Source organism: Myotis lucifugus, unplaced genomic scaffold, assembly GCF_000147115.1.
Source record: "Myotis lucifugus unplaced genomic scaffold, Myoluc2.0 scaffold_465, whole genome shotgun sequence".
Lineage (NCBI taxonomy): Eukaryota > Metazoa > Chordata > Mammalia > Chiroptera > Vespertilionidae > Myotis > Myotis lucifugus.
Window position 1 is genome coordinate 514,408 of NW_005871513.1, and position 24,394 is coordinate 538,801.

Sequence of the window (24,394 nt, forward strand, 5' to 3'; positions counted from 1 at the left end):
GCGCCTTGGGTGACGTCACTTCCGGGGCGGAGGAGACTGAGTGGTGCAGTGAGGGACAAACAAAAGGAGGCGCCGGAGGGGCCCGGAGACCGGTGGCCGGACTGAGCGGCGGGGGCCCAAGGGCTGCCTGCTGGGCGGCCGGGCGCGGCGGGCCCAGGTGAGTGGGTGGGGTGGGGGAAGGGGCGCGAGCTGTCACCTCTCAAAACCCACTCCTACACGCCCGCCGCTGGCTGCCGGCTCCAGGCATCCGGGCGGCTCCAGCTCTCCCACCGGGGCCGGCTCCCTGGGGCCTCCCGCGGCAGGTCCTTCTGTCTGCGTCCGGCGTCCTGCGTCCGGCGTCCCCATCCCCGGGGTCTCTGGGGCCGCACCCTCTCCCCGGTGCCGCGGCGCGCGAGCCCCCTCCCAGGCACCCCGTGCCTCCCTGCGCTCTACATACTGGGAGTTTCCGCCTCGGCTCCCCCAGGTCCCCTTGTCATCCCCTGGGTTCCCCCAGATCCTCACCCCTCCACACGCACACTCCCCCCTTCGTAGAGGTTCCACCTCTGGGCTCTCCCCTTGCCAGCTCCTTTTCACGTTCAAAGGCTCCCCCGGCTCTCTTCCCCTGGGCTCCCGACCCCTCCGTTCCCCGTGGGCCCCTCCTCCTCTTGATCCGGCGGGAACACTGCCCCGACTTGGGGACCGGGTCCCCGGCTAGGCTCTGGGGCCTGTCTGGGCTGGGGTCCCCGGGAAGACCGGTCCTGGGTCTGAGGCCCTGCAGTCTGCCACGTCCTGTGCATCCAGATGGGCCTCGGGGCAGATCTGATGAGTCCGGCCGCCCGCTGTGGGGGAGCTGGGGGTCCCGCAGAGTTGGCTCCCAGGCTGGAGGCACTTCGCCCCGGGTCCCTGTGGCTCATGATGATTCTGCCCCTTTGGTTGACGGCTTCTTCCCCTTGATCTGAACTGGAATGAACCGAGATGGGGCTGGTCCCCGCTGATGCAACTGCTGCCTTTTTTGGAAAGGAAGAGGATGGTTGGGGGTGTCTGGCAGCCTCCCCCTGGTAGGGACTTGACTGAAAGGGTGGGGCCGCCCCTCGGTGACCACAGTCCCCTGACCTACCTCTTCCCCGCCCTACCCCAGGGAGCTTTTTGAGGATGCGGAGGGAGAGAGCTTGATGAGGGAAAGGGAATGTGGGCCTAAAGTGTGGAGGACGGACTTGGAGGAGCGGAAAGCCTCCCAGGAGCCTCTCTGGCCTTTCCAATCAGGACCCCCTATAGCCCCTGCCACACTGTGTCCTGCCCTCCGAGCAGACGGACTGGCAGACAGACAGACCGGAGGCAGACAGGGGAGGCCTGTTGTTCATGACACTTCCTGTGGAGGAGATGGAGGAGTGGGAGTTTGTTCAGAGGGACAGGTGCAGTGCCCATAGCTCACTCACGTTGGCGTTGCCTTTGTGAAGGTCAAGTCTTCCTCTGGCTCACAGGGGAGGCAAGGGCAGATGACTTGTGCCCGAGGCTGGCTTTGGGAAGATGCTGGGCGCGAATGACATGATGTCTGCCTCCCTGTGTTCCCGGTTTTTTTAGAGGCTCTTTGGGGTTGGGTTTAGCGCCCCTCTGCCTTCCGGGGGCTGGGGGCACAGAGCAGGGGCTGAAGACATCTTCGTGACTCCCCCTGGAACGCAACCAGGCGCTTTTGTACTCCATCCCTTTGGCACGCCCATGAGGAAGCGTTTCCTCTGCAGACTTGGAGTGGCCTTGCTGGGCAGTGGGGCTCCTGAGGTTTAACCCTCATAGGTCAGGACTTGGGGACGTGGCTGGGCCCTGGGCTGCCGCCTGGACCTGGCTGGTAGGAGTTGGAGAGAAGGAATCAGTCTGATTCCTGGCTCCTGAGAGTGGAGGTGACCCTGAGTGGGGACACGGAGGCATAGGCAGGAGGTCTACGACCCCCTGAGGAGTCAGGTGGGATGGATGTGGCATCCGAGAGCCCAGCACACTGTCTCCATCCCTGGCTCATTCATTCACTCACGCAGCCATCCTTCAGGAAGTGCCTGGCCTGGTCCGGGAGTGGTGCAAGGAGAGCACGGTTCCTGGCCTGGTCTGAGTTGCGGTCACGGAAGAGAGGCAGACAGGAAAACATCGCTGCAGCTTAATAATAGAAATGTGACGAGGCCGCCCGGAGGAAAGAGGCATTAGCTCCGGGTGGATATGCAGGGTTGGTCACTGTGTGTTTCCTAGAGGAGGAAGGAGTGGAAGAGTCGGTTCAAGGAGTCCAGGGGCTGGAGTTCTAGTCCCGATCTGCCCCAGGCTAGTGACTGGACTGCGTAGTGTGCATCCCATCCTTGCCGAGGAGGCAGGGCGGGGGTAGAGGCTGGCTTAGATGGCCTCTGGCTTCTGCCTCGTGCTTCTCTAGGTGCTTCCCTGCCTAGTTGCCATCACCGGATGTGGGATTACTGATTTACCATCTCCCCGGGGGGCTGGAGAGACCATCCTCTGCTTCTGTCCTCCAGCACAGTGCCTAGCACTGAGTAGGGGATAAGTGTTCATGGCATACGTGGTTGAAAGGCTCACAATCCCTCCTAGCACCCTTCAAGCTACTTTGTCTGCACTCCCCCCGCCTCCTGCCTGCTAACTCCTGCTTGTCCTCTGGCTTTCCCTGATGGCTGGACCACACTCCCAGCTCCGGCGGATATAGATGCTCCCCTACCCCACACGCTCCCCACCCTGCTAACTTGTCTTGTTCATTCTTGTGAACATTTCTGAGCAGAGTGCTGGCATGTAGTAGATGCTCACTAAATGCTTCTTGACTAATAGACAATGGTTGAGCCTTGTGTTTGAGTTGAAATCATGTTTCTTTGCCTGGGTCTGGCTCACCCCGTAATAGCTCACCTCTCTCCACATCCTAGTTCCAGCCCTGGGTCTAGCCAGGTTGACCACTCAGCCTTCTCTAGATGCCATGTTCTTTCCCCTCTAGGCAAACCGGTGCTGTTCCTCCCGCCTGGAATGTTCTTTCTCCAACTCCTACTCTTCCTCAGCAGTCAACTCAGACAACACCTTTTCCAGGGAGCCTGCCCCGACCCCGTCAGTGTGGGTCTCGGGTGTCCTCATGCTCCCATGGCTTCCTGTGGAGGAGGTGGAGGAGGGGAAGTTTGTTCAGAGGCTCTGGGTTCCCCGCAGCAGGGCCCTGGGCTCTCAACAGCCACTGGTAACTGTCGACTTGGCATCTCCCCACTAGACTGTCTGATTCCCTCTTGTCACCCCAGAGCCCAGCTGAGGGCCTGGCACCAAACAGGCACTCAGAAAGTGTTGGCAGCACAGCAGGTAACGCTGATAGTCACACACATCCCTGCTGACAGCAGCTCTTGCTTCCTCGCAGGGAGGCAGCTTCCATGGAGCGAAAGAAATGCCAGGACCCTGCCCAGACAGAAGTGGGCCAGCCTCAGCACCGACAGCCAGCACGCAGATAGCAGAGCCGTCCCCGGGGTAAGGACTGGGCCCCTCTCCCTGCAGGCCAGCGCGGCCTCCGCTCAGGTGCCTTCCCCGGCCTGGGGAGCAAAGGGCAGTATCTCCTCCGTCTCTGTAGTCCTTTGCTCTTCTCACTGTGGGTCCCGGGCGTCCAGGGCAGAGGTGACAGAGGACAGAATTCTTCCTGCTCCTCCCAGCTCAGTGGCCTGCTGAGTAGTACGTGGTTGCTGTCCTCTTCAAACACCAATGTTCAGTTTCGTTGCCAACCTCTGGTTTTTCTCCTTCAGCCCAGATCTTGTCAGTCTGGCTTGTGGATACTGTCTCATGACCACATTTCCCAAGGTGTGTTCCATGGAACGCCAGTTCCTTTGGTCACAGCGGAAAACAACGACTTGTCCTTGCTGCAGGACTTCTCAGAGCCTTGAGTGCATTGACGTGAGCATGATGAGTCTCTGAGAAGGAGCGAGCAAGTCGTGTTTCCCCACACTTACTTCATCGTGTGGATGGACCTCTTTGGGGACTAGGGTTCCTTGGCCTACGCTTTGGAAAACAGTTCCTAAAGGTAGGAGAATGCACTGGTCAGGACCGACACCTTGAAGTCCGACCTGGGTTTGCGTTCAGCTGTCTCCATAAGTGACTGTGGACCGCTGTGAGCTTCAGTTTCCTCGTGGGTAAAAAGGGGATAATATCAGTACCTCACCTTCCTTTAGGATGGTTTGAAGATTAAATATGCTGATACAGGGAAAGGCATTAGCTGAGTGTGTGTCCCAGAGCTCGCTCCCTAATCATGGCGGTGTGTGCATAGACGGCTCTATGGTTTGGAAAACACACCTTTATCCATGACCTCCTTTGATCATTTGAGGGAGCTCAGACAGTGGTTTCACCCCCTTTTTACAGACATGGAAGCTGAGGCTGAGAGGGAAGAAGCAATTTACCCAAACTCATCAGGAAAGAAGGTAGGGACATGGGACTTGAACCTGATCCTGGAATCCCGGGCCAGTTCCTTAGCTCCGTGCCCCAGGCCTCCCTGATCCACCTCCCACCTCGGCTTTCTGTGAAGGGAGGCCTGGCCCTCCCTAGCCCGGATTTGAAAAGAAATAATAATCTTGTTGTTATTATTTTGTGATTACCAACACAGTTGCATATTGATTTTGTTTTTATAATGCTTTGGTTTTAATGTCATGTGGAAAGTGAAAGTCTCCCGAGGTCCCCCTCCCCAGAAGTGTGAGTGGGGAGGGGTATATTCTTCCACATGTATTATTGCTATTGGCTTATTTATCCAAAAGCACGTCCTGTTACCGCTGCTGTTCACCGCTTGCTCTTGCTTCATTCATGGTTACCCCTGGGCCTCGCTCCCAGGCAAGGGGCGGTCTGAGAGTGTGTCCTGTCCGAAGGTCCGGACACTGTGGTTCTCCCGTGCCCATCGCTCCCTTCCCTCTCCATGCGGGGTTCTGAGCAGTGTGTTGGGGCATTGCGGCCGCAGAGGCGGGTGGGAAGTGCCTGGGGTGTGATTTTGTTGACTCTCCTGTTTATTGGGACAAGGTCAGCAAATCTGGGCCCTGCCCTGTAGGAGTTTCCTGTTGGATTTGAGGAACTCTGTCCTGCGGAGAGGGAGGCCTGAGCTGAAGTCTCTGGCCAGCGATGAGCAGGAAGCAGCAGGTCCTGCTTATCTGAGATCAGAATTCCTCCTCCGTGCCAGGGACGGCGTGGAGGGAATGGCATGGGCCGGCCGGGGGGGTTGGCCTTTAGGTGTTGGCCTCCCTGACTGCCTAAGGCAGGGGGGCAGTTGGGAGGTTGAGGGGATACCACGAGTTGTGGCGTTTGCCTGAGTCTGGCCCTGACTCAGTTTACCCTGGCAGCTCCTGGCAGAAACCCTGGTCTTGATGCTCTTGGAATGCTTGTTTCAGGGTTGAGCCTTGAGGGTGGGCAGATGAGAAGATGGAGGGGCCGGCGCTGTGGCTTGGGTCTAAGATGCTCTGTTGGGGCACAGAGACCTCAGGCTGGGTTTGGGCAGGAGGGACTTGGGGCCTGCAGCCTGGTTTTGTGGAACCGGGGGAGTGACTTGGCAGGATCAAGCTGCGGAGGAGATCTGTGCCCGAGGAGTCTCCCTCACGTGGCAGGGTTCTCAGGCTCGTGGCCTGGAGTTGGCCTGTCTGCCTCCTCCTCCCTCCTCCCAGCAGCAGGGCCTTCGGGCCCCGTGGTCGTCCTCCGTGGCCGCGATCTGAGCCCTGGGCACAGTAACAGGTCATGACACACGTTTGCACCCTCCCTGCCACAGCCACCTGTGGAGGTGGTGTCACCGTTTTACAGGCCAGGGACCAGGGCTGGCAGGGACCAGGGCTCTTGCCCAAAGTTGGCTAAACAGCAAAGCCAGGACCCGAACCTGGTTCTGTTTGCCCTGGCAGCCTGTGCTTTCACCCCACCGTCCACTTCTCCTTTTCTCCAGGTTCTCAGGTTTGGGGCGGGGGTACCTCAGAGTCTCCTGGGAGCTTGTTGAAAACGCTGGTTCCCCTGCGCCCACCGCCCCAGGGACCTGCAGGCAGAGCCTGGGGGCTGGACCAGGAATCTGTGCTTGGAAGAAGCTCCCAGGCTGTCACGAGGCCGGTGGTCACGGACCAGGGCGCTGCTTTCAGCCCCGGCCCCGCCTTTGGGGACAGAGTCCCGCTGCCACCAGAGCCGACGCCCTGGGTGTTGAAGCCGGCTGCGCTCCCCTCAGGACCGGGGTGTTAGTGACCTCCCGAATGTGTGTCGGGTGGGGACATTTCACCTTCCCTCCTCAAGGATGTGTGGGGCTGCCGTTCCTAGAATAGCTTTCACTGCCAGCCACAGACATCCCTGCTGACTCCCCTGATGCGTTTCTGCTGCATCTCGTAGCAAGTTCTACATTCAGGCCTCTCTTGAGGGCGGAAAACCTCAGAATTAAATAGACAGCCACCATATAGGCTCTGCCCGGAGTGACTGTAAAATTCCACAGCTCTCACGTGCCACCTGGACATCTCAGAGGCGCTGCCAAACTCACGCCCTCGACAGAGTCGGGGTGTCGGCAGGTGCACTGACGGGGTGGGGCGGCCTGGCAATCCATCCCATCCTTCAAACCTCTCAGCTGGTGCCCTGGTCAGCATCCCAGGGGGCAGCCCCCGCGGCCCCGGTCCCCTGGGATCTCAGCAGAAGCTGCACCGGCACCTGGGGTGCTCCTGCCCACATTTTGTAGCCTGTCCAGAAGGCAGTGCTGCTTTTTCTATCCTCACCCAAGGACATTTTAAAAATTGATTTTAGAGAGAGGAAGGGAGCGGGAGAGAGAGAGATTGATCAGTTATTTCCCGTACGCGCCTCGACTGGGGGTCAAAACTGCAACCTGGTTATGTGCCCTGACAATTGAACCCACAATCTTTTTGGCATCCAGGACGATGGACACGCCAACCAACTGAGCCACCCGGCCAGGGCACTGGTATTCATAGCAGACCAAGACCTGTCTCTAAGGCCTCTGCCCCACGGGCCCACACCCGACACCGAGCTTCTGGGCCCAGACCCAGAGCTGGGCTCCCTTCCAAAGTTCCCTTAAAGCTGCACCTGAGAGACGCAGACGCCTCTGAGTATGGCCTGCCGGGGTTCCCTGCCTCCCTCAGGAAAAGGGACCTCGTTCCGGGAAGCATCTCCGGGTCTGGGTGCCTGGGGAGGCCCAGGAGACCAGCCTTTGAGGCGGATCGGCACAATGGAAAGTCAGATCTGGGGTGATCTTCCCCACCGCCTAGTTTTGTGTCCTCGGACAGGTCACTTAACCTCCCTGGGCCTCAGACTTCAGGTCCTTAAAGGCTCAGATAAAACTTACCATAACGATAACAGCAGCTAACATTACAGTGCAGGCACTGGGCCAGAAGTTTCTATGGACTGCCTCCTTCAGTCCTCATCACCACCCTATAAGGAATGGACTCATCAGCCCATTTTACAGATGAGGAAACCAGAGTCCTGGCAGGCCAAGTGGCTTTCCAAAGGTCACACACTGGAGCCACCTATTGGTTTGGGTGGAGTTTGGGAGCTGAGGCACAGGAAGTGCTGGGTGCCGTGTCAGTAACCAGCCTGTCAGTAACCAGCCGTGCTAATGCCAGCCTGGAGGGGTGCGGGGGGAGCCCTCACCTCCAGCTTGGCCTCCTGCTCCCGGTGGGGGAAGTCCAAGGTGGGTGTCCCTTACCTGGCACCCTTTATCCCTAAGGCAGGCCCCGCCCTTGCAAATTTGCAGGAGGACAAGCCTGTTTGGGAGGCCCAGCCCAAATGTGAGAGCAGTTTAGAACTGAAACTTGTTCCCCTCCCCCCTCTGGCCCAGAATGTCTCCCCTTTTCCCTTCCCGGGGAAGTGAGGGTGTGCCCTTCTCCGCAGGGAGAGTGCCAGGCCAGGCAGCGCCCCCAGCCCACAGCTGCTGACTCACTCCAGCGGGGTGTGGGGGCCTAGAGGGCAGTGCCGCGCTTGGGCGGGTGTGGGCTGTGTGCACTATGACAAGGTCACCTCCTCTCTCTTCTGGCTCTGGGACCAGAGGAGGCTGGGGGCGCTGACCAAGGAGCAGATTCACAGGCTCAGAGCCCTCCTGGGACAAGGCCAGTGACCCAGTGTGTTCCGGGGCCTCTTGGAAATGGCCCTGCCCCCTTCCCTGGGAGAGTGTTGGAGAGACAGCCTCCCCCCTACCCTCTTGCCTGGGAAGCTTTCCCAGCCTCTCTGAGCTTCAACAAAAGGCTCTCTGTGCCCTGTTTACCCGCTGCCCTGCCTGCTGCCACCGCTCAGGTGTGGAAGCCAAATCTCTGTAGGCTGCCGGGGGCTGGAGCTTGCTGGGTGGTCTTACTCGGGGACTGAGGGGGCAGCGTGACTCCTCTTCTGTCCATAAGAAGCTTAAGGAGGAAATCAACAACGGGGACCAGGCTTAATACCCAAGGGGTGGTCCTGGGGGCCTCTAGGTGTCTGGTCTGGCCTGTAGGTATTTGTGTTTTCAGCTCAGCCCTCACCTGGGTGTTCACACACACACACACACACACACACACACACACCCCGAATCCGGGGCGGTTTTCTGCCCTGGCAGCTGGGTGTGGTAACTATAGCGTGCCTTCCTCTGTGTCAGACTTGGGTTCACACAATATGCATCGTCTTATGTGTCATCCTCACAATAAGCCTCTGAGGCAGGGACTGTAACAGTTCCCTCTTACAGTTGAGGACACTGAGGCTCAGAGGGGAAAAGCCGTGGGTCTGAGCTCACCCACCCTGAGACTCGCTCCCCCAGTGAGGACTGTGCCTGGTGAGTGCCTGCCCCCTGGGAGGGGCCGGCAGGAGCGCCTGGCCTTTTTCTAACGCAGTGGATGGCAGGTACTTCTCGTAAACTTTTACGATCCTCAGAAACCACACAGTGAGGAAGGCCTTTGGCTTTTTCCCAAGTATTTTTTCCTCCTTATAAAAGTACCAGATTTGCCTGGCATGGTGTGCCTCTGTGGTTGAGCATCGACCTATGAACTGGGAAGTCATGGTTTGATTCCTGGTCAGGGCACATGCCTGGGTTGTGGGCTCGATCCCCAGTGAGGGTTATACAGGAGGCAGCTGATCAGTGATTCTCGCCATGGATATTTCTCTCTCCCTCTCCCTTCCGCTCTGAAATCAATAAAAACATTTTTAAAAATAAAATAAATAATTTGCCTGGGGTCATGGAATTGTTTCATGGTAGGGCTGGATTTGAACCTGGGTCTCCCCAACTCCAAAGCTCTTGCTCTTTGCAGTCCTGAGATCAGCCGGCGGCCCAGGGGAGAGTGGGGCCCCTCCGGGTTGCTTCTCTGACTCGCAGGAGCAGGGATGCTGCAGCCCGGCTGCAGGAACCTGAGCCCACTTCTCCCTGCCTGGCTGCACCCTGCCCACTTCCACATCTCTTGGGGGCAGGGCAGGGGCAGGATCAGGAAGGGTGACGCTGAACCTGCTGGTCCTCAGAGACCACAGGTGCCGCTGCACACGTGAGCAGCAGGCCAGTTGGAAGGGAGCTGAATCTGCTGCCCTGGCGACCAGTCCAGTTGCCACTGCCTCCAGCTGAGCCTGGCAGGTGTGAGGACCAGAGAGAAGGCCAACCAGGATGATTGTTTTGGTAAATTTTGTATGAAATAGTTTAAGCACACAGAAAAGTATAAAACTAAAACACATTTTTATATTCAAGACTTGATTTTTGCAATAATTGCTCCCGATCTCTCTCTCAAATTATTTCAGGCGCAAGGAAGGCATCTTTTCCAATGCCATTTTCTCCCCACTAAGTGAAATTATTACCTTGATTTTGGGGCCCACGGTGCATGTTTTTATGCCGTCACTACACGTGGTATACACATGATGGAAAACCTTATGTAACGTGTGTATCGGTCTGTAGCTTGTTTTCAGCTCGTTTTTGAGGTCTGTCTATCCAGGTAGCGTTTTCTTTGCTTCCCTGTTCAGCTGTATGTTAGAGCAGTTTATCCTCCCGCCCCTTGATGATGTTTAGCGTGTTGCTGACGTTTTGCTATTAGGAACAGCAAACTCTCTAGTGAGCATCCCTGTGCATGGCTTCACATGTATGTGTAAAGCTGTTCTCCAAGAGCTGCAACTCGGAGAAATTGCTGGCCTGTGGGACCTGTGTGTCCGACCGTCCTCTAGGAATTCAACATTGCTGCCAGGCGCAGGGGAGTGAAATGGCATCTGATTGTTCTAATTTGCATTCCCTGATTAGTAGTGAGATTAATAATTACTTCATGCATTAATTTCCACTTGCATTTTTTTCTTTAACTTGTCTATTTATATATTTGGCCAATTTGTTTTCTTCCAATTGATTATCTTTTTTTGTTTTCAATTCTCACCTGAGGGTTTTTAAAAAATTGATTTTAGAGAAAGAAAGGGAGGGAGGGAGAGACAGACAGACAGACATTGATGTGAGAGAGAAACATTGATCTGTTGCCTCCCATATGTGCCTCAACCGGGGATCGAGCCCGAAACCTGGGTATGTGCCCTGACCGGGAATGGGACTCGCCACCTTTCGGTGTATGGGACAGCGCTCCAACCAACTGAGCCACACCATCCAGGGCTTGACTGCCCTTTTTCTTATGGTTCTAGGAGTTCTGTGTTTGATTTGTGATCACACGCCCCTTGGTACCTTGACCACCTTTTACAGAATATGGGTACATCTGACAGATTCTCTGCTCCCTTCCAGACAGGGACACTGAGGCCCTGGCAGAGAAGCCGTTTCTACTCCTCTGCTAGGAGGCACTGCTGGCTCTGGAGGGCTGAGCGAGGGAGGGGCGGATGCACTGTCTGCAGGAAACGCCCTGAACAGGCCTTCCCATGGCTAGAAGGAAAGGCCCCACTCCCCTGACTCTGCCCCCTTTCCTTCCGTGCTTTCCTGACCATGCCCCGTGTGTCCCAGGGGCAGCTGTCAGGTGAGGTCTGCTCCAGCTGAAGGGCCTCCTGGAAGAGATCCGATGTGAAGGTGCCCTCTGTAACTTACTGTCCCCGAGCCTCAGTTTCCCTATCTGTAAAATGGGCATGAAGAATATTATCCAGCCTAAAAAGGAAGGGCATTGTGATACATGCTGCATCATGGGTGCACCTGAGGACATTATGTTAAGTGAAATAAGCCAGACACAAAAGGACACGTAGTGTGTGAGTCCACTGATAGGAGGGCCCAGGGTTGTCAGATTGATGGAAAGTAGAATGGTGGTTGCCAGGGGTTGGGGGGTGGGAGAGCTTGGGGAGTTGGTGTTTAAGGGGGACAGTTTATGTGACTGCACTTAAGGCCACTGAACTGTACACCTGAAAATGGTTAAAATGGTAAGTTTTATGTTGTACGTGTTTTACTACAAGAAAAAACTTTGAGGAGAAAAATGGCACCAAAACAATGTGCACCTCCTGGGCTTGGGAAGCTTCTGGGCGCGGCCCTCAGTCAGCCTGGGAATGGGGAGCTGCTCTAACTGGGTGTCTGGGTGTTGAGTCACTTTGAGTCACCGGCTCTGGGGCGGGTCGCTGCAGGGAGCTCCCTACCTGTGGGGGACCCGTCGCTTCCCCAGGGGCCTTGGGGTTGGGCTGCTTCCTCCCTCTGCCCTTGCAGCCCAGGTCTGCAACCGAGGCTGCCTCTCCTCCCTGCCACCCCTGCGGCCCACCCCCTTGCTACACCCACTCTGGCCCTATGCCCCTCTCAGGGCGCTCTTGAGACCCTCAGAATTTATTGAGCACCTACTGTGTGCTGAAGACTCCTGTCCCCATGAGCATCTGGTCCTCTCCCAGGTGGTGAAGAGCTTGAGGAGAGTTGTGCACCAGCCAGAACTGACTGCCCGCCCCACTCTGCACTAAGCTCTGCAAAAGCATGAAGGTGCATGGACTCCTCCCAGCAGCCAGGGCGGTGTCCTGCCCTCGTGTTTGTGCAGAACCTGAAGCTGCAAGCCCGTGCGGAGCTTGCCCAAGGCCCACCTTGAAGCCTCCTCAGCACGGAGTTGGCATCCATCTCTTCTGCTGTGGCCACAGTGCCCTCCCTGCACACGGGTGCAGTTATCCGGCCCTCCTCTGCCTCTCCCACCCGTCTCCGCACTCACACTGGACCTAGAGGCCCTGCAGTGGGGGACACACCTTGGTCACTTTTATTGCCCCACAGGACCAAGCCAAGGGCTAAGCAGAGTTCAGGATGTGCTTCGAGACCAGGTGTTTGACAGTGGAGGGGTGAGAGCCAGGCATCTGGGACAGAGCAGACCGGACTGTTTCCCGCGCCTCTGAGCCTCATGCTCCCTGGAAACAGCTGTGAGAAGTTCCCGCCCCAGAGCCAGGAGTCAGGAAGGCAGCATGTGCAAAGCCCAGGATAGCAGGGCCCAGAGGCCTCCTCACTAGGAGGCTGGGCGTTCTCAGTCCTGACACACCCACTCCCCCTTTGAAACCACATCCTGCCTGGTCATACACTGCCGCCACCCCCCACGCCTGACATCCTGCCATGGCCCACTCATTCTGGATTCTCCAGGGCAGGCTGCCGCAGGCCCGCAGGCCCTCTCCTCTTGGTCCTTCCTCTCTTCCGGTCCCCAGGCATTGGGTGTCCCCCTGGAGGAGGACTTGGGGAGCCAGGAGGGGTGGGTCAAATGTCCGGGTGTCTGAGCCGGTGGCTGGCTACTTGATTCAGCAGGCCCCCCCTGGAATGCCACTTTCCCAGGAGTGGGTGGTGCGGAGCCAGCTGGTCATTAGAGGGCCTGGGCCTTCCTGTGGGGCGGGCAGCTCCTGGCCTGCGCCTCTTGGCCTCACAGGAGGGCTGACCTGGGATGGAGCCGCCCGCCCAGGCGGACCTGGTGTCTGCTGGCCCCGCAGTGACCTGGCTCGGGGGGTGGGAAGCTGCACTCCTGTGCTCTGTCTCTCGGTACCGCTGCTGCAGGGGCCTCTGGGGAGGTGGCGAGAAGGCCAGACCTTGGTAAAGGACCCGAGCGGGAGGTAGACGGATATTCGGGGGCATGGTCTCGGCTCTGCCCTCAGTTTATAAGAGTGACGTTGGGCGGATGGATCGACCTCTCTGGGCCTTAGTTCCCCCGTCTGTGGAATGGGGCTGAAGATAGGCCCTTCTTCCTGGCATCTAAGGGATTCCACGAGGGGACCCCATGGTGAGGGCCAGCTCGGTGCCTGCACACGTCCATCTCAGTGCCCCAGTTTTTCCATGGTCCTGTTTTGCTTTCCTTCTGTCCTCCCCACCCATCCCAGCATGCTCAGTCTAGGACAGGATGGGAAGTTTGCAGGGAAGCCCTGTTTCATGAAACATTCATTACTATTGTCATTATTTATATTATTAGTAATCAAAATAAGGTGGTCCAGTCCCATAACCTGGACACCCTTGTTCCTCTCCCAAGAGAAACAGGTCCATTTGTCAAAACACAGGATTTAATCTTCGTTTAAAGTCTAGATGACAAAATAGGGTGTAAAGCAAAATCACAATTTTATTTTAAGAAATATACACAGAAAGGACTAGGATGTTATTGCTCATTGACAAGTTAGCAGTGGTGGCCCTGGGGGTGTTTTCACAGGGGATTTCACTTCTCGCCTCGTTCTCCCGCGAGCATCAGGTACCTTTCTCATCCCATTCGTCTTACGCTGCTCGTCACGAGAGCACCGTGCCTTGGCAGAGCGACCACGGAGGAGAGGCCTTGCACACGTTTATTCGGTGGCACTCCTCCTGTACTCCACTGGCTGGAGTTCCTGAATGTGGCTTCTAAGCTAGTGTTTCCCAAACTTGGCCAATCATTAGTGTCACCGAAGTCATGTATTAAAAAATCACCCGCCCTAGCCGGTTTGGCTCAGTGGATAGAGTTTCGACCTGCAGACTGAAGGGTCCCAGGTTCGATTCCGGCCAAAGGCACATGCCCGGGTTGTGGGCTTGATCCCCAGTCGGGGGCGTGCAGGAGGCAGCCAATCAATGATTCTCTCTCATCATTGATGTTTCTATCTCTCTCTCCCTCTTCCTTCCTCTCTGAAATCAATAAAGAAATATATATATATATTTTTTAAAAATCACCCCCCCCCTAAAAAAAAAATCAAATTCCTGGCTTCATCCGAGATCCGCGGAATAGGACTCTTTTGGGACAGACCCTGCTGCTACTGCTTTTAATTTGTTTATACACACACGTGGACGGACATGACCAGCGATCATTTTCCATAGTGCATATTCATGATCTTGTCCTCCTGCTCCCGGCCGAGAACGTCTTGTTCTCTCGTCCCCTCACCCAGGAGCTCCTCCGACTGTGTGTGTTTTCCGGTCCCTCCAGTGCTCCCGGAATCGTGTATGGACATAACTATATGCACACACTTAGGAGCGCTCAGACTTCCCTATTTGGTTTACAAAAGTGAGTTCACATTAAGCCCCCTCTCTGCATTTGGCTTTTCTCAGACTCTGTAGACATCTCTTCAGGTCACTGGCGCAGCTTCGTGGCAGCTGGCTCCGAGTGAACTGGTGGTTTCAACAAGCCCCTGCAGTCGGTCTGATCAGTAAGAGCAAGCATGTCAAACTCAAAGGCTAACACGGGCCAAATAAAGGAGGCATACGGCCCGCGGGCCACGAGTTCAACATGCTTGAGTAAGAGGAGAGGGTCCAGCCAGATATCTCAAATGCTCCTGTGAGCCTGAATTAGCCATCTGTCAGCGTGGGTCCTCACCTCAGTGCTCAGTCTTCCTGTCTGTTAAATGGGGAGGCTGCCTGCCGTCCCCCACAGTGCTTTCCCAGTCACCTGGTGACCATGTGGTTTCTGGAGGAAGGCTGATCCGGGGGCTGCCCCACGGGTGGCAAGGCTCTGGCTCCCAGCTAGACTCGAGGTGGAATTTTGGACAACGAGTCCATTGTCTCCTTCCCTTGACCCCCGGGTCCCAGAAAGCCAGGCTACCCTGCAGTAACCCCCTCGTATGGGTGCCTTTCAGGTTGAACCATGATTCCAGTGACAGAGCTCCGCTACTTTGCGGACACACAGCCAGCGTACCGGATCCTGAAGCCGTGGTGGGACGTGTTCACCGACTACATCTCCATCGTCATGCTGATGATCGCAGTCTTTGGGGGCACGCTGCAGGTCACCCAGGACAAGATGATCTGCCTGCCTTGTAAGTGGGTCACCAAGGACTCCTGCAACGACTCTTTCCGGAGCTGGGCAGAGCCCGTCTACTCCAACTCCACTATCCTGCCGATCGCTGACACTGGCCCCACGGGCATCAAGTACGACCTGGATCGGCACCAGTACAACTACGTGGACGCTGTGTGCTATGAGAACCGCCTGCACTGGTTCGCCAAGTACTTCCCCTACCTGGTGCTTCTGCACACGCTCATCTTCCTGGCCTGCAGCAACTTCTGGTTCAAGTTCCCGCGCACCAGCTCGAAGCTGGAGCACTTTGTGTCTATCCTGCTCAAGTGCTTTGACTCGCCTTGGACCACGCGGGCCCTGTCGGAGACGGTGGTAGAGGAGAGCGACCCCAAGCCGACCTTTAGCAAGATGAACGGCTCCATGGACAAGAAGTCCTCGACGGTCAGCGAGGACGTGGAGGCCACGGTGCCCATGCTGCAGCGGACCAAGTCCCGGATCGAGCAGGGCATCGTGGACCGCTCGGAGACAGGCGTGCTGGACAAGAAGGAGGGGGAGCAGGCCAAGGCGCTGTTCGAGAAGGTGAAGAAGTTCCGGACCCACGTGGAGGAGGGGGACATCGTGTACCGCCTCTACATGCGGCAGACCATCATCAAGGTGATCAAGTTCATCCTCATCATCTGCTACACCGTCTACTACGTGCACAACATCAAGTTCGACGTGGACTGCACCGTGGACATCGAGAGCCTGACGGGCTACCGCACCTACCGGTGTGCCCACCCCCTGGCCACGCTCTTCAAGATCCTGGCGTCCTTCTACATCAGCCTGGTCATCTTCTACGGCCTCATCTGCATGTACACGCTGTGGTGGATGCTGCGCCGCTCCCTCAAGAAGTACTCCTTCGAGTCGATCCGCGAAGAGAGCAGCTACAGCGACATCCCCGACGTCAAGAATGACTTCGCCTTCATGCTCCACCTCATCGACCAGTACGACCCGCTCTACTCCAAGCGCTTCGCCGTCTTCCTGTCAGAGGTGAGCGAGAACAAGCTGCGGCAGCTGAACCTCAACAACGAGTGGACGCTGGACAAGCTGCGGCAGCGGCTCACCAAGAACGCGCAGGACAAGCTGGAGTTGCACCTGTTCATGCTCAGCGGCATCCCCGACACCGTGTTTGACCTGGTGGAGCTGGAGGTGCTGAAGCTGGAACTGATCCCGGACGTGACCATCCCTCCCAGCATCGCCCAGCTCACGGGCCTCAAGGAGCTGTGGCTGTACCACACGGCGGCCAAGATCGAGGCGCCGGCCCTGGCCTTCCTGCGCGAGAACCTGCGGGCGCTGCACATCAAGTTCACGGACATTAAGGAGATCCCGCTGTGGATCTACAGCCTGAAGACGCTGGAGGAGCTGCACCTGACGGGCAACCTGAGCGCGGAGAACAACCGCTACATCGTCATCGACGGGCTGCGCGAGCTCAAGCGCCTCAAGGTGCTGCGGCTGAAGAGCAACCTGAGCAAGCTGCCGCAGGTGGTCACGGACGTGGGCGTGCACCTGCAGAAGCTGTCCATCAACAACGAGGGCACCAAGCTCATCGTCCTCAACAGCCTCAAGAAGATGGTCAACCTGACGGAGCTGGAACTGATCCGCTGTGACCTGGAGCGCATCCCCCACTCCATCTTCAGCCTCCACAACCTGCAGGAGATCGACCTCAAGGACAACAACCTCAAGACCATCGAGGAGATCATCAGCTTCCAGCACCTGCACCGCCTCACCTGCCTTAAGCTCTGGTACAACCACATCGCCTACATCCCCATCCAGATCGGCAACCTCACCAACCTCGAGCGCCTCTACCTGAACCGCAACAAGATCGAGAAGATCCCCCCCCAGCTCTTCTACTGCCGCAAGCTGCGCTACCTGGACCTCAGCCACAACAACCTGACCTTCCTCCCCGCCGACATTGGCCTCCTGCAGAACCTCCAGAACCTGGCCATCACAGCCAACCGGGTGAGTGCCCCGCGCTGGCTCGGCATGCGGGTGGGCTCCGTGGCCCGTGGTGGGGGTGCTTAGGACCTTGGAGGAGCTTCTAAAAATACCGACTTCCTGGCCCCACTGCAGACCTGCCAAGTCAGGACGGCAGGTTGGGAGCCTGTCTCTGCCACAGATGCTGCAGTTCTGCCAGGAGGGATGTGTGGTCACGTGGGGTGTGTCCCCAAGGTGCCCTTGTGCAGGTTTCTCATAAGGGATGTGCCGGGCAGGAGGTCCAAGGCCTGTGGTTCTCTCTGTCCATCTCAGGGTTGGGGTGTGGGAGGCGGGACCTAGCCTGGACCTAGCGGTATTTCCTCAGCTGTCCCAGACCAGATTTGGAGCTGAAGCGTCAGTCTGGGTCCAGCAGGAACGGGAACCACGGTGGCTGCTGTCCGCCGAGGGGAAGCCAAGCCGCCTCCACAGCTCCTAGTGCGCTGCTCTCCCCTCTCCCTCTGCATGTGGGTGGTGGAGGGCAGAGTTGGGCTTGATTGGGGCTGCCTGTCACCACCTGCTCTCTGGAGAGGAAACTGCAAACCGTTTGGGAGGCCACGCCCGGAGACCGTTGCAGTCCCTTGCGGTGGCCCCTCGCCTGGCTTGGGAAGCCCCCCACCCAAGGCCCCTCCGTAGAGGCAGGTGGGTGGGTTCGGGGCAGGGCGCTCCTGCGGTTTTGTGGTCTGGCCTCTGCAGTAGCAAAGCACAGCCACTGAGGGGACCTCCCCCCGCCCAGGGGCCGGCAGGAGGTCGACAGTGGAAGGAACAGGTCGACTGAGTCCCTCCTCTCAAGGTGGAAGCTCCTAGTGGGCAGCAATGGGTTCTGTGGCCAGGGGCTGGGACGCCCAGGATGGGGCCGATTCAGACACCCCTTCTGTGCCTCATGGAACACAGAGGCATAGAGCAGCCCCGTTGGTTAGAGACTTGTGTGTCAGCCCTGGGAGGGCAGTGTCCCTGCATCCCCCACGTCCCAGCAGCCCCTGAAACGCCCCTGCCCAGGAAAGGACACGCCTCTCCGGTGTCACTCAGACTGCGGAGTCCAGGTGCACCATTTAGAAGCGCCCCCTCTTCCCTAAGCCTCTCTGACTGCAAACAACCTGTCTCCATATGTCAGAGATGGTGGCAGACCCTGCTCCCTCCTCCACGTTAGGACTGAGAGACTACCTGAGAGTGAACAAGGGAGAAGGCCAGATCCCAGGTGGCTTCACCCTGAGAATCTGCCCCCAGAGCCGGGCGGGTGCTCTCACCCGGAAAGTGGGACTCCTGCGGAGAAGCCGTGTTTGGAGAGCTCCCAACCCCAGCCCTTCTTTAAAGGTGTGAGGGGCCACGTGGTGGCCCCAGAACGCAGCCCCAGCCCAGGGCTTGATGGGCCCTCCACCAGGTGGAGGGTGCGGGCAGCAGCCAGCCTGGCTCCCTATCCTGTCCCCGACCCCAGCTGCTCAGCCCAAGTGTGCCTGTGAGGTCATGTCTGCTGGCTGAGGTCACCCTCAGGAAGGGGCTGGTGGCAGGCAGGCATGCTGTCTGCAGGAAGGAGCCCCTCTGACACCCTGTTCAGTGCATTGCTTATCACATCCTGTCCCGCCCCCAGGAATGCCGGGGCCTCACAGGGAAAATAGCTCCCTTGGGCCAGCCCTGGTCGGGCTCCTCCTCTGAAGCTGGAGCCCCTCTCCTCCCTTGGGCCAGCCCTGGTCGGGCTCCTCCTCTGACGCTGGAGCCCCTCTCCGTCCTCAGGGCCTGATGGTTCCTTGCGGGCCTCCTGGGAGTGGCCCAGCTCAGGCCCAGGTTTAAATGGTGCTAAGGATTTCCTTGACAGAGCAGGCATTCGTTTGTCCACTGGCTCGCTCACTCATTTGTTCACCGACTTGGCCAGTGTCTCTGAGCACTCTCAGTGTGAGTGAGGGGCTGGGGACACAGGCGTGGACAAGGCCCACGGTCTGCCCATCTGAGCTCACTGTCTGGTGGGGAAAGACACAGCACAGTGTGGCAGCAGCACCGAGTAGCCTCAACCCGGACTAACCCAGGGCTGTGGGCCTCCTGGAGGAAGCAGTTCTCCCCGGCCCTGCAGGATGAGGAGGGTTAGCCAGGTGAGAAGGGGAGTCCAGTAGGTCCCATCCCTGAGTAACTGAAAGCCGAGGGGGAGGAGGGGAGGAGGAGGAGGAGAGGGGGAGGGGGAGGAGGGGGAGGAGGGGGAGGAACGAGAGCCACCCCTGGAACGTGGACTCCGGGCTGGGGGAGCATCCTGTCCCTCCCACTTCCTTTCAGTGAGCGAGTCTTTATTTCGTTCCCATTCCTCTTACCGCCACAGACTCTCAGGACAAGGACCTGGGCTTTTTCTGTTCAATGCGAATGGGCCGAGCTCTTGCTGATGAAGGAATAGAGGAGCAAGCTGACGGGCAGGGTAGAGATTGCTCTTGCTGCCCCGTGAGGGGTGGGTTCGGGGGGCGGGGCAAGGTGAGCATCAGGTGCTGATAGAAGCTGTGCAGCTACAGGGGAGGGGGCATGCCTGCCTGCGCTGGCAGAGGCTGCAGGGATGGGGAGACAGGATTTCCAGACTTTGGGTAGAGCTCATAGAACGTGGGCTGGTTGGTGACGCGAGGTTTCTCACCTGGCTGCCCGGGTAGGTAGGTGGATGGTCACTGAGACAGGACACAGGAGGAGGCGCGGGTTTCGAGAGGAGATTGTATGTCCGGTGCTGGGTGTCTGGGCCTGGGACGTCCAAGAGGCCATGTTGAGTCGGCACAAAGCCCCAGGTGTCATCGCCCAGGCTCGGGGAAGGCAGGCGGGCAGTCTGGCTGGAGCTTCCAGGTAGATGCAGAAGGGCAAGGCCAGGCAGGGGTGTGGGCTCAGGGCACGCGAGGGAGTCGGAAAGGAGAACGGGTTTCAAGGGCGGATCGGGGAGGAAGCTGGATCGCAGCGGGCTGAGGAGAGATGGCAACTTTCCAGATGTTTGTGGGGAGGCTGGAGAATGATGGAGCAGCCCCAGAGGCTTCTGGGAGGTTCTTTTTCAAAGTCAGGTAGACTGGAGGCCACTTCAGTGCTGGTGGGGGAGCCACTGAGGTCCCTGAGGAGGTGGGACAGAGCAGGACGAACAGCACCCCAGGAAGAAGGGCAGGTGCAGAGGACAGGGGGCCATGCAGGTGCAGAGCCACTGCAGCCCCTTCTCGTGTCTCTGGAGAGAGTTCATGGCGGGGGCAGGGAGTGATCTGTCGCTCACCACCGGGGCCGTTCCCGGGCTCTGACCACTGGCTGTGCCATCAGAGGGTGCCGCTGTGGGGGGAGTGGGGTGTCTGGGAAGCTCTAGCCCCTCGGTGCTGCTGGAGCCCATGTCCCGTCTGTCCTCTCGCCTTCATGTCCCTGAACTGGCCCATTCCTGACCATTGGGCACAGCGGTGGCCATTTTGGAAGCCCAGGCCAGGGGTCTCCATTAAAATGGCCGGTGTCCCTCCTAGCGTGGCCTCTGCCCAGCCCCGGCCGCACTGTTTTCCTGCTGGAAGGACAAGGTCCTCACCGGGAATGGTGTCCTCTCCCAAGGACGGCGGGGAGAGTAGAGCCTCTGAGGTGGAGTCCAGGTCCGCCCAGCGGCCCCGGCTCAGCCGATCCCAGCCGAGAGGCACTGTCCGTTCAGCCTCTCATTCTGCAGCTGGGGACACTGAGGCCCAGGAGGGGAAGGCTTTGCCCGTGTTTGGCAGGACAGAGCTGTGGCGGGGCTCTGAGTCAGCGGAAGCAAGGCTGCCCCTTCCTGGCTCGGCACGGTGCATTTCACTTCCCCAGCCTTGGCCGCCTCGGCAGGACAATGGGGACAGGGGCAGAGCAACCTTAGGGCCGGCAGGATTCCTCCTGTGCGCTACCTCTGAAGGGGGTCGTTTTAGGACAGACGTAGGACAGACGGGCTCCGTAAGAACTCGTGTTGCTCGCCGACACTCGGGGAGGGGCAGGGGAGAGAGAGGCTGGCCGTCCCTGTGTGCCCGCAGACAGCGCGCCCCACTCGGGCCCGTGTTTGCTCCTTGTTCCACCAACAGTGCAGACACTTAGCAGAGTGTGTGCTGTTGAACCAGGTTCAACTGTTGACTCCACCTGCCAGGTGTGAACCGCTGGGCAAGTTAGCTTCTCTGGGGCCTCAGTTACCCCGTCTGTAAAATGGGACGAGTGTTCACAGGATAGTTACAGGTCCGTTCTAGGGTTAAAAGAGTTAAACCTGACTGAGTAGGAAGCTAATGAGTGTGGCCCATTATTCTGCTTTTGCAAAATCAGAAAGAGGGGAGTCTGACTTGCCACTGGGCTCCGTGCGCTCGTGAACAGCCTATGACTTGACAGGAGAAAACGGAGGCCCCAGGAAGGGGGGTGACACGGCTGGGGTTCTCACGCCCATTGGCGAGCTCTCCCAGTTCTCAGCAACAGGGAAGGGTGTGGAATCTTCTCAGTGCTGCTCTGCTCTCATAGATGTTCTTAACCAGGCAGGACCGACACAGCCTGGCTCCTGGTGAGCCCTGGGCGGTGGAGGAGGGGGTGCTGAGAGTAGCTGGCTAGCGGGATAGGCTTCTTAGGGTGCCAGGTGCTGGAGACAGCGGGGAACAAGGTGGACCCAGTCCTGCCCTCTCAGAGCTCAGAGTCCTGGGGTGACAGGTGATCAAGCAGTTTCACCACGGGGAGAGCAGTACTGCGGGGGCACATGGTGCCAGAGATGACTCAGGAGGGCACGGGAGGCTCCTGGAGGATGTGACCACAGAGCTGAGCCTTCAGTGCAGGTGGAAGTGAGTCAGAGTTTGGCCCAGATCGTGCTGGTGCTGGGCCCCCAGGGAGCTGGACGGGCCTCAGAGAAGGTGCCGGTGCCCAGGGGAGAGGGCCAGGGAGGGAAGCCTTGACCCAGAGGCCCTCAGGTCTGAGTGGTGCCCACCTCACCTTCCCCCTCCTTTCCCTCTAGATCGAGGCACTGCCCCCGGAGCTCTTCCAGTGCCGGAAGCTGCGGGCCCTGCACCTGGGCAACAACGTGCTGCAGTCGCTGCCCTCGCGGGTGGGCGAGCTGACCAACCTGACCCAGATCGAGCTGCGGGGCAACCGGCTGGAGTGCCTGCCCGTGGAGCTGGGCGAGTGCCCGCTGCTCAAGCGCAGCGGCCTGGTGGTGGAGGAGGACCTGTTCAACACGTTGCCACCCGAGGTGAAGGAGCGGCTGTGGAGGGCCGACAAGGAGCAGGCCTGAACCGTGGCGGACCACCGAGCACAGGGCTGGCCCGCAGTGGCCAGCAGTGGGACCACCGGCGCTTCCTCCAGCCCAGGAACCCAGAAACCCTGGGACAACCGGCCCAGCCTCTCGGCCAGACAGGAGCCTGGGGTTGGCCGTGAGCTGGGCCAGGGTGACTGGCAGTACCTGAGGGGCTGGCCCCTTTTCTCCTTCTGAGACTCGTGCCCCGCAGGCGCCTGCTGGGGAGATAGACACCTGTCATCTGTCTCAGAGCTCAGTGTTCGGACAATCAGGCCTCCGCCCTGGAGGCCATCTCTGCCCCAGAGGCTGAGCCCATGCCAGAGGCCCGGGACATCAACTTAGCTCTTGGTATTTATTTTTTTCCGCCTCCCGCTCCCTCCCTCCAGATAACTTACACATTCCCAGGAAGCTCACAGGGGGTGTGAGGAAGAGTGGGCTGTTTTGCTTTTCCTTTGTGGCGCCGCCGCCAGCATTTAGTGCCCACCCAGACTTGAGCAGAGTGGCCAGGGCGAGCAAGCTGTGGACGGTCACCCCGTGGTGCCAGGCTGGGCTCTGGCGGCCCAGCCCTCGGAGAGCAGGCCACCAGGTGGGAAGGCCAGGCCTGGGGCTGGCCTCACCTGCTTTGGATTTTTTTTTTTTTAAGTAAAACATTTTTTAAGCTTTGAAAATTGAGGGTTTGGGTATTAAAAAGAAAAAAACTTAAAAAAAAAAAAAAAGACACTAAAGGCCAGTGAGTTGGAGTCTCAGGGTGGGCGCAGCTTCGCGGCAGGACTGAGTGTTTCCTCCCCCCGGGGTGTCTTCCGAATCTGGTGACCTTGGTCCAGAGTTCTCTTTGTTCCTCTCCTCCCCTGGGGGCGGGCGGGGGGGGCTTTTCTGTTTTGTTTTTGGTGTCTTGTTTTCCTTCTCCCCCATGTGTCTTGGCAGGCGCTCACTTCTGTGGCCGTTGGCCAGAGAGAATGTTCTGGAGCTGCCAAGATGGGAGGAGACTCGGGTTGGCTAATCCCGGACGACGGTGCTCCATCCTCCCTGTCCCTCGTCACAGTGTTAAGGAGCCAAGAGGAGCTACCTCGCCCGGACTCTGCTTCCCACCTCATGTGTCATGAGTGTGCCCAGTGCCACCACTCGCCCCAGCTGCTTCCGTCAGCACAGACTGTGGGAGGAGGCGGGGCTGCGGGTGGGGGGGTCGCCCCTAGAAGAGCAGGCTCCCCAGGTTCGGGTTCCAGTTTCTGTCCCAGGCGCCTGCGCACGTGGCCCACTCGGCGCCTGGTGGTGAGAAGCCACCTCACTTTAGATCAGTCAGCGGGGTCCCCGCCTTAGAGCAATCACTTGGACACTAAGGCACGTTTTAGCGTCTCTTGTCTTAACGATCACGTCTCTGTCCATTTGTGTGTTCTGCGTCGCGTCATTGAATGTTACCCTCAGAATAACGCACACTAGCCTCCGACAACCACGAAGCAATCCGTTACATGTGGGTCTGAACTTGTAGACTCGTTCAAATATCAAATAAATCTGTAACAGCAAGCAGTCTCCGGAGGGCTCCATGTTGTGGGGAGACCCTCCCCTCAGCTCGGAGCGGCCGTTTATTGGGCCCCTACAAGATCGGTAACTGCTCTTCTCACCGCCCGTGGACATGAGCCGGACAGAGCACCTGCTGAGGGTGGGCGTGGGCCCGGCCAGGGGTTCCACAGCCAGCAGGCGCCCTGCCGGCCGGTTGCCTGTGGTTGGGGCCCTCATGAGCTTTGCTGGGGAGGCGGCGGGGAGGGCACCGAATGGGGGGCCAGTCGTCTCAGGCCCGCGTCCCAGGGCCGTCATCCCTGCAGGAAGCTGGGCAGGTGCCTTCCTTCCCGTGGCCGCCTCGTCCCCATCTGTATAACGGGAACTTCCTCTCTGTGCTCTCGTAGGTTCTTGTCATTCCAACAGCCAGTCCCCAGGGCTCGGCAGAGGGGGGCTGAAGTGACCCTGGGCCCTCAGTGACCTCGGGGGGCTGCTGAAGGTGCTGGGGTCAAGGGCAGAGGCTTGGGCCTGCCTCAGATCTTAGCTCTGCTATTCTGATGTGAGGCCCAGTTTCCTCATCTGTAAAAGGGTGGGGTTGCAGGATTGTTCTGAGGCTGTCTCATGAGAATGATGCAGGTGGGGGTGGGGGGCGTCTTCACAGAGGGCCTAGCCGCTGGAACCCAGTAAT

The 24,394-nt window shown here is 58.5% G+C and overlaps 1 protein-coding gene across 5 annotated transcripts in view; it reads left to right on the forward strand.

Moving 5' to 3' along the window:
* Positions 1-22: 22 nt before the first annotated feature.
* LRRC8A (leucine rich repeat containing 8 VRAC subunit A) overlaps positions 23-24,394 on the forward strand; it is a 32,299-nt gene continuing 7,927 nt past the window's right edge. For 2 of the 5 annotated variants that reach the window (XR_002826357.1, XR_002826356.1), the window contains exons 1-4: positions 23-157; positions 3,350-3,456; positions 14,848-17,000; positions 21,934-22,560. Coding sequence is in view for 3 of the 5 variants with exons in the window: in XM_006103153.3 (XP_006103215.1) it covers positions 14,856-17,000; positions 21,934-22,209 (2,421 nt within the window). In the remaining 2 variants the exon portion in view is untranslated. Of the gene's footprint in view, positions 158-3,349; positions 3,457-4,335; positions 4,395-14,847; positions 17,001-21,933; positions 23,734-24,394 lie in introns of those variants that run through there. The other 3 variants (XM_023744453.1, XM_006103153.3, XM_014445566.2) reach the window with 3 other exon arrangements.